Source organism: Magnolia sinica, chromosome 1, assembly GCF_029962835.1.
Source record: "Magnolia sinica isolate HGM2019 chromosome 1, MsV1, whole genome shotgun sequence".
In the NCBI taxonomy this organism is placed as follows: domain Eukaryota; kingdom Viridiplantae; phylum Streptophyta; class Magnoliopsida; order Magnoliales; family Magnoliaceae; genus Magnolia; species Magnolia sinica.
Window position 1 is genome coordinate 14,520,772 of NC_080573.1, and position 18,072 is coordinate 14,538,843.

At 42.0% G+C, this 18,072-nt stretch overlaps 1 protein-coding gene across 1 annotated transcript; it reads right to left on the bottom strand.

Moving 5' to 3' along the window:
- Positions 1 to 2,076: 2,076 nt before the first annotated feature.
- Positions 2,077 to 9,870, bottom strand: LOC131240675 (GDSL esterase/lipase At5g55050). The gene is made up of 5 exons (XM_058239066.1): positions 9,570 to 9,870; positions 5,707 to 5,834; positions 4,854 to 5,090; positions 3,698 to 3,947; positions 2,077 to 2,454 (listed from the first exon to the last, which is right to left on the bottom strand). Exons 1-5 carry the CDS (start codon positions 9,865 to 9,867, stop codon positions 2,234 to 2,236), a joined length of 1,134 nt encoding a protein of 377 aa, XP_058095049.1. The 5' UTR covers positions 9,868 to 9,870; the 3' UTR covers positions 2,077 to 2,233.
- Positions 9,871 to 18,072: the final 8,202 nt, after the last annotated feature.

Consider the following 18,072-nt stretch of genomic DNA (forward strand, 5'->3'; position numbering starts at 1 on the left):
GGAGCTCATTCAGATCAAGCTAGTCTAGTCAGGTTGTAGCCCAACCTCTGCTTAATATCATTTAGATTTTTATGTCTAAGCCCAAGCTTATCCCATGGGCCTAAAAGGTGTGTTCAAACACACCAAGTACCTGCCCAACACAAAAGCTCACGGCCGGGCTACCTGCAACATTTACCACCCTAGATATAATGTAGAGGTGAGTTGCTGAACTGGTGCCAATGTGGCACACGTGTAGGATTCTAATAATGTGCTGGGTGCGGTTCAACGGGAACCTGCCCCTCTACAAGTTGTTGTTGCTGCTTCTTCTTCTTCTTCTTTTTTAAAAATAAAAAATAAAAAAAATTATTAGCCATCTTGTAGTGACGGTGGAACTTCTCGCGATCGGCATTCCTTGAACCTTTCATTTAGAACGGTATTAGCAACGTTACCAACCAGCTCAAAGCATTTTCACCACAAGAGCTTTCCTTTTAAAATAATAATAATAATATTATTATTAATAGAGTTTCTTCCTAACAGGCTATCTTGCAATTTTGGCCCAGGCAATAATAATTGGTCCATATCCCTCAACACGTGCTACATGTGTTGAGGTTGTTGGTCATGGGCCTGTGGGGCCCACTGGTGGGCAATTACTAATGGGTGGGTCCCATGAGTTTAGGCCACTTCTAGCCTCTTCCGTTAGAAGATGATTTTCAAATATAAATTTGAATGGGGATGGAAATAGGGATAAGACAGGATAATTTGGTCTCATCGAAACTCTCATCCTTTCCTATAGAAGGTTTGAGGTTCTCTGGTGAGAAATTTCATCAGAAATACCGAGAGTGCAAGAGAGAAATAGTGGTTGATATATGGAAATCTACCCGTTTAGTTTGTCCTTGGGACGATCTAAGCCATAGACCGTAATCTTAGGCCATCTATACCGTAAAATCAGATGAGTGAATAGACCCATCTGCTCCAGTAGTGAATAGGTGGGCCGTTGGATTTGGAGTGTTAATCTTTGGCTTCGTGAAGGTTCCATATCGTGTAGACTGTTAGATCTTGAGAGACACTTTCTATCAGAAGTTGTATTGCAAGAAAAAGAATTTGAAAATGGAAGAAATGAGAATAATCAGTTGTTAGAAATTAGTAGCTTTCTTTAAGATAGTAATTACACCCTCTAATGTTGAAATTACAAAGTGCTAATGGGTCGTAGCATTTCTTCCTGCAAGACTAATTAACTTCTTGGTGTTGAGAAACAATACAGGAAACTTTAGTTTATAGAACTTGGAAGGAACTATTGAAAAATGTTATAAGTATTGCCTGTAACCAATGTACCAGTTTCACTGCCTAGTGAAACAGTCAATCACACCTACAATCTTTCATTTCACCTATTATAAACCCTTTTTAAGACCGTTTCCGGACCCTATTCAGAAATGGTTATTAACATGTTTTAATGCATTTTCTGGGGTTTTGCAATGGTTTGGGGACACTAGAATTGTATCATCTATATGCCCATTTTAATCATTGCCAGGTCAGCGTGCCGGTCAACGTGCTTGACCCATTGTCAATAGACCGCAATCCTATTCAATTAAATGGGTCACTTTGGGAGTAGGCTTGATGAACTTTCAAGGGAGTCAGGTTAGCCCATAGGGGTAATGGGTCGCGGTTTGGGTTTTGGTTCAAATTCATGGCCCTTCTCGTAAACAGGGTGAGTGAAGGACTCGTTTCAATACTGAGGTCTTGGTATAGATTCCCTAGTGGGGGTGGCTAACAGTGATGTGTGAACTGGCAGTGGGGTGTACTAACAAGCTAACAAAAAAAAAAGAGGTCGAGTTGGGCGACCCCAAACTGAATAAAATGTATACGTTCTCTCTTTCATTTTCTCCCAGACAGGCCAATGGGCCCTGCAATTTGTATCATTTGATATGTGTGATTTTTGGGCTATGGGCCCTGCAATTTGGATGATTTGGATGAAAATGCAATGATTTGGATGAAAATGTATGTGTGGTTGGTGAAAAGCCTAAAGTTTTTTTCATTTAAAGAAAATATCACGGCCTTTTTCATGTAATTCAAAAGTCGCACATATTGATATCCCATCACTTTCTTAATTTCATTTATTTGCATTTGGAGGTTGTTTGGCACACTCAAAATAGATTTGACAGAATTGGAATTTCCCTTTCCCAAACAAACACCATTTCTATTACGTGTGCTTCTCCTCCTATTAGAATACAAAGACATGCTATCCTCTCCAAACAGCTCATATTGCAACTAACTGCTGTACGTTGATGGGGTACACATAAGGTTTTGAGCCACTGAAAGCAGTGTCCACAAATTTCCGAGCAGCCGCCTCCGTTGGATGGTAGAAATCCCAAAAGACATGGTTTCTCCTGTTGGGACAATAGGTAGCGATAGGGAGGCAAGCAACCTTGGCATTGAGATTGCCTAGCCCACAACATGCAGCTTTCACTTCAGTAAATCCTGTTAAAAAAATATGAAATTGAATAAAAAAATCAAACCATCTAGTTCAATCACACGTGCCAATGTGGTACACTGGTGCAAGATCTGGGTGTCTCATCAGGTGGGCCACACTGTTTAGATCCTGTGGCCTAAAAAAATTAGATTGTTTCAGCCATGTGGGCCCAGGTGTGCGAAATGAACGGATGGGTAGAAAAGAATTGTTTTAGATGGCTGTTCTTATTGGACATTGTGGCCCACTTGAGAAGTATGATTTCCTGATTTGTTAAGGTAGTACTAGTCAGTGTAGTATTTGTCTGATCCATTCCGTCCATTCATTTTTTTTCAGATCATTTTAGAGCATGAGTCCAAAAATGAACCAGATCCAAATCTCAGGTGGACCACGCCATATCATACGGTGGGATTGAACACCAACCATTAAAAACTTCTTGGGAGCAGCAAAAGTTTTCAATCAAGATGATATTTGTGTTTTCCCTTCATCCAGGTATGTATGAAGTTTTCAACAGTTTGGATAGCAAATAAACATTACAGTGGGCCCTATGAAGTTTTAATGTCGGCGTTCAATCATCACTGTATGATATGGTGTGATCCACATGAGATTTGGATCTGCCTCATTTTTGGGCTCGAACTGTAAAATGATCTGAAAAAATGAATGGACGGCATGGATAAGATACAAACATCATGGTGGGGCCCACAGAGCTTTTCCGGCACCGAGCAATACCGAGCTTGGTACGCTAGCGAAGCCGAGTCCACTGCTGCCTTGTGCCAATGTGGATACGTGTGAAAACCCCAGCCGCCTACTCGGTAGGTCCTATGATTTAGATGCTCTGGCCTGAAAGGGGATGGTCTGTTCATCAGCGATTCATGATCATAGAAATGAATGGACGGCTAAAGAAAACTCCAAGAAGAATTTCTGTCCATTGGTTTTGTGTGCTATGGACTTCCTATCAAGTGGCCCAGCGAATGAACAGTTAGGATTTTCAATTCATGTGGAAACTAGGCATGTACACGTGTGTGAGATCTCAACCTGTCGATCCGGCGGCCCCCACAGATGGCCCATAGCCCACAAACTACACTCTTCATGTAGTCCTGATCATTTCTCTAAATAGAACTTTGGTCCACTATTTTAAAATCATCCATTGACTTTTGTCAGTCAGAATGATCCATCCAAGGTGGGGCCTACCAGATGAACGGCTCAGATATTGTACACATGAAAAAAACAAGATAAGGAATGAGTACACCATACCATAAGCAGCTGGCTTTTGAATGAAATCAAGAAGAACAGCATAAGTGTTGAAGAAAGAATAAGACATGTCCTTAAGCTCTGATTTTATTCCCTCTAATACTGTTTTAACCCCTTCATTGTATTTATCTGACCAGTAATTCGTCTCTTCATTGCAGCTCTCAGTTTTGTTCTGTTTCCTCTGTGATGGGCAGCATCCGATCGCGCCGGCGCCGACGAAGACGACCTTTCGTGCACCCAAATTATAAATCCTCTGCCATTAAAAAACTAACCATGATCAGCAAACAACATAAATTGATTAGTGCTATGGGTAAAACTGGACTGACCAAACAATTAGAAGGAAGCGACACAAGGCTAATAATTCGGATGAGAGATCATAAACGGGCTCGGCCATAGATGCCGAGCATGACCCCCGCAACCAATTTGAGCACCAAGCACAAGTGATGACCTTGGCTGCCTGGTTGACATCCTACTATTTCAACCAAAGAGCAACTATAAAAGCCAACCTCGAGAGACGACCACCAAGGGTCAGGACCTCAGGATTCGGACCTCGGTCATTGACTTCGATTATCAACCTTAGTCAAAAAGACCTCGGCTATCAACCTTGACCTCCTCTGATATAGAAAGGGTTATCTCCTCGAAATCTTCGCGAAGGATCCCGCCACAATAAGCACGACTTATTCGGAAGAAAATCCCTTCTATGATACACATATACCTAGTGGAGTCATTGCCATATATGTAAGGGTACCAAAAGATTATAAATAAGGGATCAACCTATGTGAAGATGTATGCACTATTACCCGAATTCAACTAGATATAAATTGTGTTTATTTTTTAACTTAAGCATCGGAGGGTCCCCATCTACGACCAGAGCCTCTAGTTTCACTTGGTATTGCATGTACGCAACAGGCTAAGTAGGGTTAATCAGATCTCGGCATCAACAATTAGTATTATAACTTAGAGGTGGTATTTTAAATGGTAGAAGACCATAATCGAACAACCAATTTGTGGGTCCCACGTAATGGGCCATGATACAAATCTTACACTAATAGCCCCACAAAGTGGAATAGTAAAATGAGATTTTATTAGTGGTCCAATTTCAATAAGGAATGCCTGTTAAACATAAGTTAGGATTGCCTAATTAATCTCATGTGGGTACCTTTACTTGGCCTCTTAATGTGAGAATTAGAAGATCTACGAACTGCTGAGGAGTGTAATTGGATCGCTTGCTGGACCCCGCTTTGAAGTACCCCAGTATGTCGTTGCTTCCTATCACGATCCCGAAAATCGATCTGGATAGGTGTTTTTGAGATTCAACGGTTCCGATCATCTGCACGAGATCTCCATATACTACTGAGTAGTACTCTATTTGTTTGTTGAGTGAAAGAGACTGGACCTGTAAAATTCAGTCTTGAGCATAACAGAAAACTGAAATAAGAGCAACACTGTCACTGAGAAATCATACGATCATGGACGTTGAATATCATCCTGTGGGGCCCACTACTTTGTGGTACTGATTGTTGATCTGATGCCACTCACTATGGATATACAATGCCTAAAAACCACCCAGATTGGAAGATCATATCATGTGGGGTCCACTTCCCATATGGAGCTTTGATCACTATGGATATGAGCAATGCTCAGACACAACTAAGTTGGACCGCTAATTTATGGTCCCACCACCGCTAAATCGTTGATGTTTTATGTTCATGTAAAATCCAAACCGTCCATCAAGATCACCGGGTCATACTACTAGCCACATGGTTGATGGCCGTCGATCAGATCCGAAGTACACATGCGGCCCACCTGATAAATATATCAGCCTGATGATCTTTCTGAACGGGTTGGATGGTCCAAAACTTAGCTGTTGAATTAAGGGCTGTCATGTGTGGGCCATGGGGACCACCGTAAGTATCTGGGTGGTGGTCCCACCTCGACAGCCGTCCGATGAAGAACTTATTGTAGAAATGAGGTGCACCAAATCATCCTACTTCAGATGAAATTTTGCTTACAGCAGAGCCATCTAGGATTCCAGCTCCTCCTGAAGCGAAGTTGACACCACCCAGGAATGCATTACTGCGGTTGTTGACGGTTGAGATTGAAAGATACGGTGGGGGAGTGGTGAGGCCCAGCTTCTCGGCTGCATCAGTAATCCCAGCATTTTCCTTAGTTTTTCTCATTCAAAATTAACATAATTAGAGGTCCTCAGCATATCAGAAAATCCCACGTGTGAGACATCGCGGGCGTTCATCTGGTTGGGTGCAAACATCAGATTGGTCCACTCATTACGCGGGCCCACAGCATGCCCTGGCCGTACAGATTCCATGCAGCTTAAATCAGGCAAGTAAGATCATCGTGTGGGCCACACGTGTGTATGGAATTTTTTACCACCATTCCATTTCTCTTATCTGTTCGTCTGCTTTGTACAGGTGTGGTCCACCTGATGATCATAGGACTGGTTTTTAATACGGCACATGTATAATGCAGATCACCAGATGGGCCCACCTACGTTGAATGCTTATTGCTCACAAATCAGTCATTTTCAAAAGAGAAGCGAATGATAAATTCTGCCGTTGAAAACACAGGGGGCAAGATGTGGTCCACCTTCACCAATCACCATCATTTTAAAATAGCATTGACTCATCCACTGTACATGTGAACTTTGTATAAAACAATCCAGAACGTCCAAATGACGCGGATTGCCTAGAGACCCTGCCCCCAACTACCTCAGTGGTGGCGGGACGACTCTGTGGGACCCACCTTCATGTATGTGTTTAATCCACGCCGTCCATCCCTTTTTCAAGGTAATTTTAGGCTGAACCCACAATTTAAGAATATCAAAAAGCTCAAGTGGACCACACCACAAGAAAAAAATGGGGATAATGACCTCCACCGTCGAAACCTTCCAAGGGCCCACAGTGATTTTATTTGTCATGCAACCTGTTCGTAAGGTCACAAAGACGTGGACAAAGGGAAAACAAAAATATCAGCTTGATCCAATACTTCTGTGGCCCACAGTATGTTTTCAACGGTAGGCGTTCATCCCCACTGTTACATGTTGTTTGGTCCATTTTAGCTTTGGATATGCTTCAATTTTAGGCTCCCAGCCTAAAATGAGCTGGAAAAACGAATGGACGGTGTGGATATAAAACACAAAGATCACAGTAGGGCTCACATAGTCCTGCCACCATGGAGGTCGGTGGTGGCAGGATCACTACGCAATCCCCTTCCGATACGAGACAGTGACGCATTTGGGGCCATCTCTCCACAATCAAGGTGACTTATCATTAACGACCGTCCACCTATTACCCCCTAGATGGCTGAAAGATTATAAAATACACAAGAAACGGACGATCCTAGCCATCCAATAAAGTAGCCTTCCAACCCATATTGGAAAACAAAGATGGTAAATGATAGGCATGCATGCAGGGAGAGTGAAACAACAAGATAGCTAAGACCGTCTCATTGTCGTGGTTTTTCACACATGGGCGTCCACAAGATGGATGTACCCATGATAAGTCACCATGCGATACGTATCATGTGGAATCAGAACCGTTCATCAGATGATCCCCTCTGTGCTGATACCACATGGAAAAATACAGCCCTATCTTCTCATCAGGTGGGCCACAATTGTACATAAAATTTGGACCGTTGGTTAACTTCTGCTAACAGTTCATCAGTTTCTACATGTGTGGCCCACCTAAGGACCATATATCAACTGCATTTTTAATATATGGCATCTACCACCGGACGAGTGGCTCCCCATGGATCAGGGTCACGATCGGTGAACCAAACCGTTGCTTTGTGGGTCATGGAAAAGTTTTATGATTTTCCATTGTTGAGGATTTTTGAGACAGCCACGTTCTTCTGTATATCTCATCAGATCAACCGTTTGGAATGATACATATTCAACGGCTATTGTTTCGACGTATTCCATGGAAGACGTGTTGATGTATTCTTCCAATATTTAAATACCTGCTCCTGCGGTACGGAGCCGACCAGATGTCGGCTGCAGACTGCTGTACGTAGCAGTCAATTTGGATATTTTAGACCGGGGTAAGTTATTTGATACTCTGGCCGCATACGCGGCTTGATACGCAGGCACTTAAAATGTTACACGTGACACATATTAATCCCAATCGAGCCGTCTAAACTGCGGAACCAGTTCTAACCTAAACCGTTAACGAAAATTTAAACTCTTTGATCTAAATTAATTGTATGCAGCGTATGCAATTTCCTAGTAATTTATGTGTCTGCGCATCATCCATCACACTCTGCCAGAGTATCAAAGTTTTCCACAAATGTCTGAGGTCATATGGATGGGCCCCACTGCCCAATCACATGACTACAATTTTGTCCCCGGAAATGATACATTCATGCACATCTTGGCCGTCAAATTAGGAAAGCAGGTTGGGTCCTTCCCAGCTCTGACCGACTGGGTCCGGTCACGGACTATGTGGGCCCACTTTGATGTATGGGTCTCACCCACACCGTCCATCCATTTTTCAAGATCATTTTTGGGCAGATCTAAAGTTAAAGTGGACCACACCATAGAAAGCCACGGTGATAATGACGCCCACCGTTGAAACTATCATAGGGCCCACCTCGATGTAGAGAAAGCCCAAAAATCAGCTTGATCCCAAACATCTGCGGCTCCTAAGGGTCTTCGATATGGCTCAATGTTGTGGAAAAATGGATGGACGGCTTGGATATAACCCATACATCACGGTGGGCCCCACAGTCCCTGCTGGACCGAATGTCCTTGTCAAAAATTTTAATGGCATAATAATAGGTACGGAAAGTTTTCTTTTCCTGTAATTGGGGAGCATATGGGCAATCTTGTAATTAATAAAATCTGGCCACGTGGCAGTCATATGCTGTGATGGTGGCCCACTTGCATTTGAGTGGGGAGGATCAATCACATGCAGAAATTTTATCTTTTTCAACAGACGCGTCGGATCATGTCACTTTTTTATAAAGTTTCATAGAGATAGCTTTTTCATGATTCTTTTCACATACCAAACAATCTCATCCCTCCATTCTTTATAGTTCATCTTAGACAGGTACCACGTACTAGGTCACTCCTTAGGTTAGTTACAATAACCAAGAGCCACTTGGCTGGAATTTTCATACGATCCATGCGATCCAACCCGTCCATCAGTTAGGCCGCCTCAGTTCCTTTATTAAATCCATAAATCATAATGATCTGACAGTTAGGTGGGCCACACCAAAGGAAAGATTTTTTAAGGGAAAACCAACCAATTAGTTTTGCATAGGGCCCCACTTGAGTATTGAATCATCCTTATTTTTCGCATAATGGTAAAAGAAGAGGTTGTCTAACTGATCAACGGTGTGGATTTCATGCATTCTAAGCAATTTCCTTACATTAGAGAAATTAAACCTTGTAGGTACGTACGCCAGATAACGCGTTTTCTTTTCTTTGCCACTCCGTAAAGATGGTTTTACTGTCAGTGAATTTGGACCGTCCAAGAGATTAAAAGAAAAGAAAATCTTCTGTGCATCTCAGAACTTCTCTTTTTTTCAAATCCTCACCGTCCATTTAAATACAAAAAATTTGACAGCTAGGATTCGACATCTAGCAGTAGGACCCACCAGTCAGACCATGCAAAATGTCTAACCGTACAACCAGATGTACCGTAGAGTGGCAACTGAGAATTACTGATTAGTTCATCCCAAGACGAATGCAGTAGTAAAATCCATATTCTACTGTAGTTTTAACTTTCGTGGTGTAACTTCTTCAGTGGGGCCCACCCATCAATCCAACGGCTGTTGGCTGTTGAGGATGGTAAGTGGGCCACAGAGAGGAAATTGCAGGAGGAAAGAGTAAAAAGAGGAATGAAATGGAAGTACGTACCAAGAAAATCAGCAGCGTTTTTGCCATTGCTGAATCTTCCAGTAGCCTTGCTTCCAGGGAAATCGATGCCGTTGTGTGGGAAATCGGCTTTTGCGAGTGAGAGTTTCAGATGGTTGTTGTTTCCGACGTCGGCTAGCGAGTCTCCGAAGACGTAGAACGCAGGAACCGTCTGAGCCGTTGAAGGAGATAAGGAGCAGATGTTGAAGAGGAAGAGGAAGATGAAGAGAGAAATATGGGATTTGGAAGCCATTTCGATGAGAAGAAGAGAATAGATGAAGATGGTCTCTCTCCCTCTCATGCGAGATGGGGTTTTAAGGAGGGAAAAGTGATGTTGAAAGAGGGTATGATGGAGGGTGGAGATTGCATGAGGAAACGTGTGGGGTCGGGTGGAAGAATGACGAATTCGGACCCTTCACACACATGGGTGGGGGATGCGGATTTTCTGCGCAAGGATGGTGGGTGGGGCCTACTGCAACGTATGTTAGAAATCCATTCCGTCCATCCGTTTTGAGAGCTCAATTTAGAACGTACAATCGAAAATTAGGTAGATATAATACTCAAGTGGGTCACACGAGAAGGAAAATTGGGGAAAGAAATTCCTACCGTTGATACCTTCCTAGGCTCCACCTTAATTTTTATATGCTATCCAAACCGTTTATAAAGTCATTCCTAATGGGATGAAGTGAAAACACAAAAAATATAGCCTGATACGAAAGTTTTATGGCCATGAGAATGCTTCAACGGTTCTTATTGAGTTTCCACTGTTTCCTCTCGTGTGGCCAATCTGAGTGTTGGATACACTTAATTTTTGGTCTTAAATCCTAAATTGAGCTCTAAATTAGGATGGACGGGGTGGATTTCTCAAAAACATCGAGATGGGCCCCACCCGGCATCCTTGCGCAGGAAATCCGCGTCCTTGGGTGGGAACGAGATCTCTGACTGTTGACTCCAATGTTAGTTTTGATCATTTAGAAACTGGTGGTGACTTATCCTGCGCTGATGTGTCGGTGTCACTGATTAAAAGCTATCCACCCCATCTGTATACTGTCGTGGGAGAGAGTATCTTAAAATTACGTTGATTAAGATATCCTAACCATCCAATTAATGACTATCTGATGGATGGTCCAAATTAGAAGGATAAAATCAATTAACTAGTTTTATCAGTGGTCCATACTATTTTGTCAGAGATTTGAACAGTCTGGATTGGCTTACGTCTTGTCCATGTGTAAATTTGAAGCATCACCACCAATTTTCAAAATAGTGCAAAAACTAACATAGAGAAGTGTTCTTCATGCCCCAGAGACCGGGATGGGTCTTCGTTTAAAAGACCAGAAAACGGTATTCCCACTTGAGTCTTTCAACTGCTGACGGAAGCTATTCATGGCACGTGTTTATGATCTGGGCCACTCATAAGATGGGGACTACCATGAACGTTCCGTGGCCCAAAAATCATAAAGGTCCACTGACTGATTAAACCACACTTGTATATTGATTATAGGCAAAATTGCTTGTTTCACTGACCATATATCCATTTATTTCTCATTCATTGGTTTCACCTGATGAGTGGACCTTCCAGAATTTAGGCATCAATGACCCATGTGATAGGCTGCATGGATCATGCACACGAATTCCACATTGGCACGTGTGCTGCAAATCCCTCCCTTTCTCCACCACTTTTCATTAGGAAACGGATTGGCTACTCCCCCTGCCACCAGCCAGGTAATTTTAGGGCTTGATCCCAAAAATGAGAGGGATATAAATCTCAGGTGGACCACACCACAAGAAAACAAAAGTGATTGGATATCCACCGTTAAATTCCTCCTCGCCCACTCTACTGTTTATTTGACATCCAATCTACTGAGTAGGTCAGACAGACCCAGATGAAGGGAAAAAACAAAGATCAGCTTTATCCAAAAACTTTTATGCCCCGAAAAGTTTTTAATGGTTGACGTTCATTCAACACTGTTTCCTGTAATGTGGTCCACTTGAGACTTGGATACACCTCGTTTTTGGTTTCATACCATAAAATGATCTAAAAAAAATAGATGGATGGCATGGATGAAACACATACATTATGGAGGGGTCCACATCACACCGACCACGGGACATTGGCTGGTGGCAGGGGAGTAGCCAATCCTTCTCCGAGTAATTCTTTGTCAGGTATTGCTCTAGCTTGCCTTAGCTTGGCCGGATTTATTGTACGATATGATATCTCCGGGATAATCATAACTTTTAAATATAATTTGTGTGGCTTATTTTTTAAAATAGTCTACCATTTAATAAAATCTCAAAGTGTCGTGTCGATACCAATATCAGCGTAGGCAGCTATGGTGCCTAATTCAGGTGGGCACAGCTGGCGTTATTGTGACTGGGATTGAAAACCACCCTCATGGGCGCCGATTGGCTACTGACAGGTTGAGTAGCGAGACTGCTACTGAAGTGACGTCACCGAGTTACGTGGGTCCTACCATGATTTATGTTTTGTATCAATGCCATCCATCCATCCGAAGAAATCATTTTAGGGTAAGATCCAATGAATGAGTCACATTCAAAGCTTCGGTAGACCCATCACAGAAAACAGTGAGGAGAGTGACACCCCGTTAAAAACATCTAAAAGCCACAAAAGTTTTTGATCAAGCTGATGTTTGTGTTTTTCCTTCTTTAGGGCCTGCTTGGCAGGACGGATCCCATGGGATTAGGAGGGATGGGATGGATTTTAAGGCAATGGTGGTGGTGTCAGTATATTGGTTTAAGATCCATGGGATTGCTATATACCGGTACCAGTTCACCCAACCTGTTTGGCATGCCCCAACATATCAGGGATTTTACCTTCCAATCCCTCCCAATCCGTCCAACCAAACATGCCCTAGGTGTGTTAGGATTAGGAGGGATGTGATCAATTTTAAGGTAATGATGAGGATGTCAGTGGATTGGTTTAAGATTCACCGATTTGCTATATCCCGGGACAAGTTCAATGGGTCTGTTTGGCACGTTTAGCATATTCCGGGATTTTACCATCCCATCCCTCTTAATTCACCAGGCCAAAGCGCTTAAGGGCCTGTTTGGCCAGACGGATCCCTGGGATTAGGAGGGATGAGATGGATTTTAAGGTAGTGATGGTGGTGCTAGTTGATTGTTTTAAGATCCATAGGATTGCTATATCTGGGACAAGTTCAACGAGTTTGTTTGGTAAGCCTGAAATATCTCAAGATTTTAGCTTTCAATCCGTCCAACCAAACACGCCTAGGAGGGATGAGATCAATTTTAAGGTAATGATGGTGATGTCAGTGGATTGGTTTAAGATCTATGGGTTTGCTATATTCCTGGGCAAGTTTATCAGTTCTGTTTGGCTCATTTGGCATATCCTCGGATATTACCATCCCATCCCTCTTAATCCGCCTGGCCAAACAGGCCCTAATGTCTTTGCTAACTTTTGAACGGGTTGGATTTCAAAAAACCATCATGGTAACACCTGTGGGGCCCACGTTGATAAAATTTTTTATATCCACGCCATCCATCCGTTACTACAACCCATTTTAAAGAATGGTCTCCAAATTTAAATAGATTCAAATCTCAAGTGGACCACACCACAGGAAAGAGTTGTGATTGAGTGCCATACCATTAAAAATTTCAAAGGGCACATTTTAAGGTTTTCATAATGTTTTAATTTCCATATAACCTGTCGATAATGTCAAGAAGACCCGGATGAATAAAAAATATAAATATCACAAAAAAAATTAATGGTCATTCATCACTGTTTCTAGTGATATGGCTCACCTGAGATTTCGATCTTCTTAAGGTTTTGAATCAAGTCCTAAAATAAGATGAAAAAAATGGATGGACGGCGTGGATAAAAATAAAAAATAAAAAAAATAAAAAATACATCAGGGTGGTCCAGCACGGTTAGGGTAACACCCACTAAGGTGTAACAGCAATCCGCCTCTGCTATCAGAGCTAGTCTGTATGGTACGGCAGCGGCCTACGTGAATCCCATGTGGGTCGCATCCTTGACTTTGGGGCTCACCGTGATCTACGTTCCTTACATCCACGCTGTCTAACCGTCTTGACAGCTCATTTCAGGGCATGATCACAAAACTGAAGTAAATCCAAATCTCATTTGGACCACATCATAAAAAACAGTGTTGATTGTATCTCCACCATTAAAAGCTTCTTGGGGCTACCAAAATATTTATTTTCCATCCAATCTTATAATAAGGTCGCAAAGACCTGTATAAAGGGCCAACACATATATCAACTTGATTAAAAAAACTCTCGTGGCCCACAAGAAGTTTTTAATGGTCAATCACCACTATTTCTTATAATAAGGTCCAACTAAAATTTATATCTGCTTCAGTTTTACGATCATGCCCTAAAATCAGCTTTCACGTCGGTTGGAGGTTGTGGATGCAAGTAATATAGATCAAGGTATGCCCCACAGACGATTCCCTTACCAAGTCGGTCTAAGGTGTGGATGCAAGGAACATAGATAAGGTGGCCCCCACAGATGATTGTCGCCTTACTAAGTCGGTATAAGGCAGGATGTGGTGTCATTTGATTAAACAGCAGGCGGCTAGAAATATCAGCCACACATTCAATCATATGGGTCCAATTTTATGCAAGGGTTACTAAATACCCGATAGGGGATGACACTTGATATGCAGCCACTTAAAATTCATGCACCTGTTAAATATTAACTGAAAGACAATCAAATAAAACCTTTTATGTTTTTTTCTCTCAGGAGTTTCAACACCAGTTCAAGGTTCGAGTATCCGTACGTGGTGAAAATCCGCTACTTGAGTGGGGGGTGCGTGTGCGTGTGTAAAAAAAAAAAAACGGAAGTAATTTATGTTTTTCATTTCTAACCATCTATTAAACGTCCAACAATCTAATAATTAGATAATTAACTAAAAGTGATTTTTGGTACATGATGCATCTAAATCCGTACCCATAAGTTGGATGGTTTAGTTTAAAATACTTGCTTGCTGCACATGCACTTTATCAATAATTTTTAGCTGCCTGCGTAACATCCATCACATTCGACCAGAGTAGCAACGTATTTCCCGCTCAATATCTGTGGGTGGATTCCAATGGAAACACAAACCGCTGGGATGTGACAGCTTTTGACATTATTTTGCCGAGTAGAAGTTTCAGCTCCGGCGACCAAAATTCAACATTTTATTGCCAGCCTTGGTCAGAGAATCCAAGCCGTTGATCAGCGATAATGAGAAAGGAATTTCTTTTTCTGGGCCCCACCACATCGCACTCAAAAGAAAAACATCACATGATTCCCACGGCTCTTTTTATTTGAGAAAAGCCACCGTCCACGCTGAGAAGCTGACTCCTATTTCGTTTTTATACCTCTTCTTAGGCTGTCTATCTCCCGTTTTAGTTTAAAAATGATAAAAGTTAGAAGGGGTCCAGTGCTCTCAAAAGCAGTATAAGTTATAGTCTTCTGGTTGCATTGGTTCACTTGGACAATCCAATTGATTGATCTGAACCGTCCATTAAGTTTGGAAAGTGTTTCATGGGCTAGCATGCACACATCACCCTGATCGGATGATCTCATCCATCATTAATTTGGACTTATTTTCTACAGCATCCTCTTTCTAAGCCATGGATGGGATGGTTGCCATTGCCTGACAAGGAAGTGGATTGCATACTGAATAATAAAGCCCATGGGGCCCACCATGATGTACGTGTCTTATCCACATTGTCGGCCTATTTTAATAGATAAAGTTAGGAGATGAGCCCAAAAATTGAAGCATATCTAAAGATCAAATGGACCACGTCACGGGAAATAATGTGAATTGAACGACTAGTATTGAAAACTTCTTAGGCCACGAAAGTTTTGGATCAAGATGATGTTTGTGTTTTTTCTTCATCCATATTTGTGCGCCCTAAGAAAGTTTAACCTATTCAGATTTGATGCTATTATCCTTGTTGTTTCCTGCCGTGTGGTCTACTTAAGTTTTAGATATCCTTCAATTTAAGGTTCATATCTTAAAATGAGCCAAAAAACAAAAGAGATGGACAACCTTGAAATGATGCATAAATCCATAGTGGGCCCCACAGAGCTTACCACGTACGCAATAGGCTACCGACATACTAACAGATGGATCATATGGTCTGAACACGAGCCGAACGAAGTTGAGTTTAGCCCAGCACGGCTTGACTTGGCCAGTAGGCTATGTCAGCTCAAACTTGAATCGGCTTGGCACAATCCCCAAGTTTTTTTTTTTTAAATTTATTTAAGAATTAGCTTGTCAATACACACTCCATGTTAGCCACCCCCACTAGGGATCGATAGGGATCGATAAGAAGACCTCAAGTGTTGAAATGAGGTATCGCCACTCAGTCTACCAATTGAGCTATGGATTTGGGTGTCACGATCCTCAAGTTGATTGGCCAGCCCAGCTCAGATTGGTCAGTACTTTCAAGGTGACCTAGCCAAGTTTAAGCTGAACTTGAGGTCAATTTTTCAAACTAAATTTGAGTTTTTTTTTTTTTTTTTTGTTAGCTAGTTAGTACACTCCACTGCCAGTTGACACTTCACTATTAGCCACCTCCATTGGTAATTGGTACAAGACCTCAGTGTTTAAAGGAGATATCTTTCACTCAATCTACCACTTGAGCCATGGATGAGGGTGTACTAAATTAGTTCGGTGAGTTAAAGCTAAGTTTAAAGGCTAAATTTTAAGATTTTTAATGTATATAATATATAATATATAATTTATTTAAATATAAATATGCTGAGTTCAAGCTGTGTCAATCGATTCGAAACGAGCTGAGTTTGAGCCAAGTTCACCGAGCTAACTCAGTTCGTGTACAGCTTCACCATCCAAAATAATAGATAGATCACATGTCCATTGAACCCATTTCGTAAAAGTGATCCCCTCCGTCCATTTTTGAGGCCATTGATCAAATGTTTAATATCTGACACCTCAGTGTTATATTGGTCTAGATCAATGGACTGTATCCAATACAAGTACTTGCACTGTAACTTACACTGAATGCTCTGAGGGCGGTGCAGCCTTTCTCGTGAAAGAAACACCGAAAGAGAAAACCTCGATGCTCCGGCACGGTGTGATGGATGATACGCGGGCACTTACATATTACTTAGAAATTGCACAGGTGTCATACAAGTACTTCAATTTAAACTGTGCGAATCTTGGGACCCATGTTAGATCATGAACCAAAAAATTGCACCTTTTTTTTATTATCTGACCGTTGGATTGCTGTACATTTATTGGACGGTTAAAATGCAAAACATACCATGGTCCTGTTTCAACAGGCACGTGTCCAGGAATCGGCGATTAGGAATGCTCAATCACTATTATTTTCAGAATATGAATTAGCGAAGGTGGGCTCCACAGAATAGACGGTTTATATGCAACGTATATACTCTAATTTCTGTGTACGGGCGCATCAAACATCATATGCTGCCAAAGTATCAAATAACTTCCCATTTGCAACTGTTCTCAAACCGCCCATCTCATGCTTTTGCAGTTAAATCCCGGGATTGGCCGGGCGTGCCAAACAAACTGCGTGATCTGATCCCAATCCCATGGATCTTAAGACAATCCACTAACAACACCATTATTACCTATAAATCCCATCCAATCCACCCTAAGGGCGTGTTTGGCCGGACCGATCCCATGGGATTTGGTGGGATGGGATCAATTTTAAGGTAATGATGATGGTGTCAGTGGATTGTCTCATGATCCATGGAATTGCTTATATCCTTCGGAAGTTCACCGGGTCTGTTTGGCACGGCCCGCTTATCCTGGGATTTTACCTTCCCATCCATTCAACCAAGGGATAGGATCACTGTTAAGGTAATGATGGTGATGTCAGTGGATTGTCTTAAGATGCATGGGATTGCTCATATCCCTGGACAAGTGCACCGGATCTGTTTGGCTAGCCATGCCGATCCAGGATATTGCCAATCCCATCCCTCCTAATCCCATATAATACCACATCCAGCACCCGGCCAAACACGCCCTAATCCGTTCAAATTTGCCTACGATGTGTTTGGTTCTGTTTGGTTCGAGGGATTGAAAGAGATGGGAAGATTTAATACCGGGATTGGCCGAGGGTGCCAAACAGGCTTGATATAGCAATCCCTAGATATAGCAATCCCATGGATCTTAAGACAATCCACTGACAACACCATCACTACCTAGAAATCCATGCCATCCACCCTAATACCATTCAATCCCTTCCAATGCACCCGGCCAAACGGGCCCTTAATGGAGAGAGATGGAGAGAAATGCTCCAGAACTCTCAAATCATTAAATTGGACAGTTCAATTGGTCAATCTGAACTGTACATTACATCCAGAATACATTTCATAGGTCACCATATAAAATCGTATTGATCCAATGGTCAATCCATCTTTTATTTGACCTTATTTTCTTCATCCATCCATTTTCAAATACATGGGTGTGATGGTTATGATTTCCTGAAAAATCATAAGAAATTCATGATTGCACCTAACAAATAG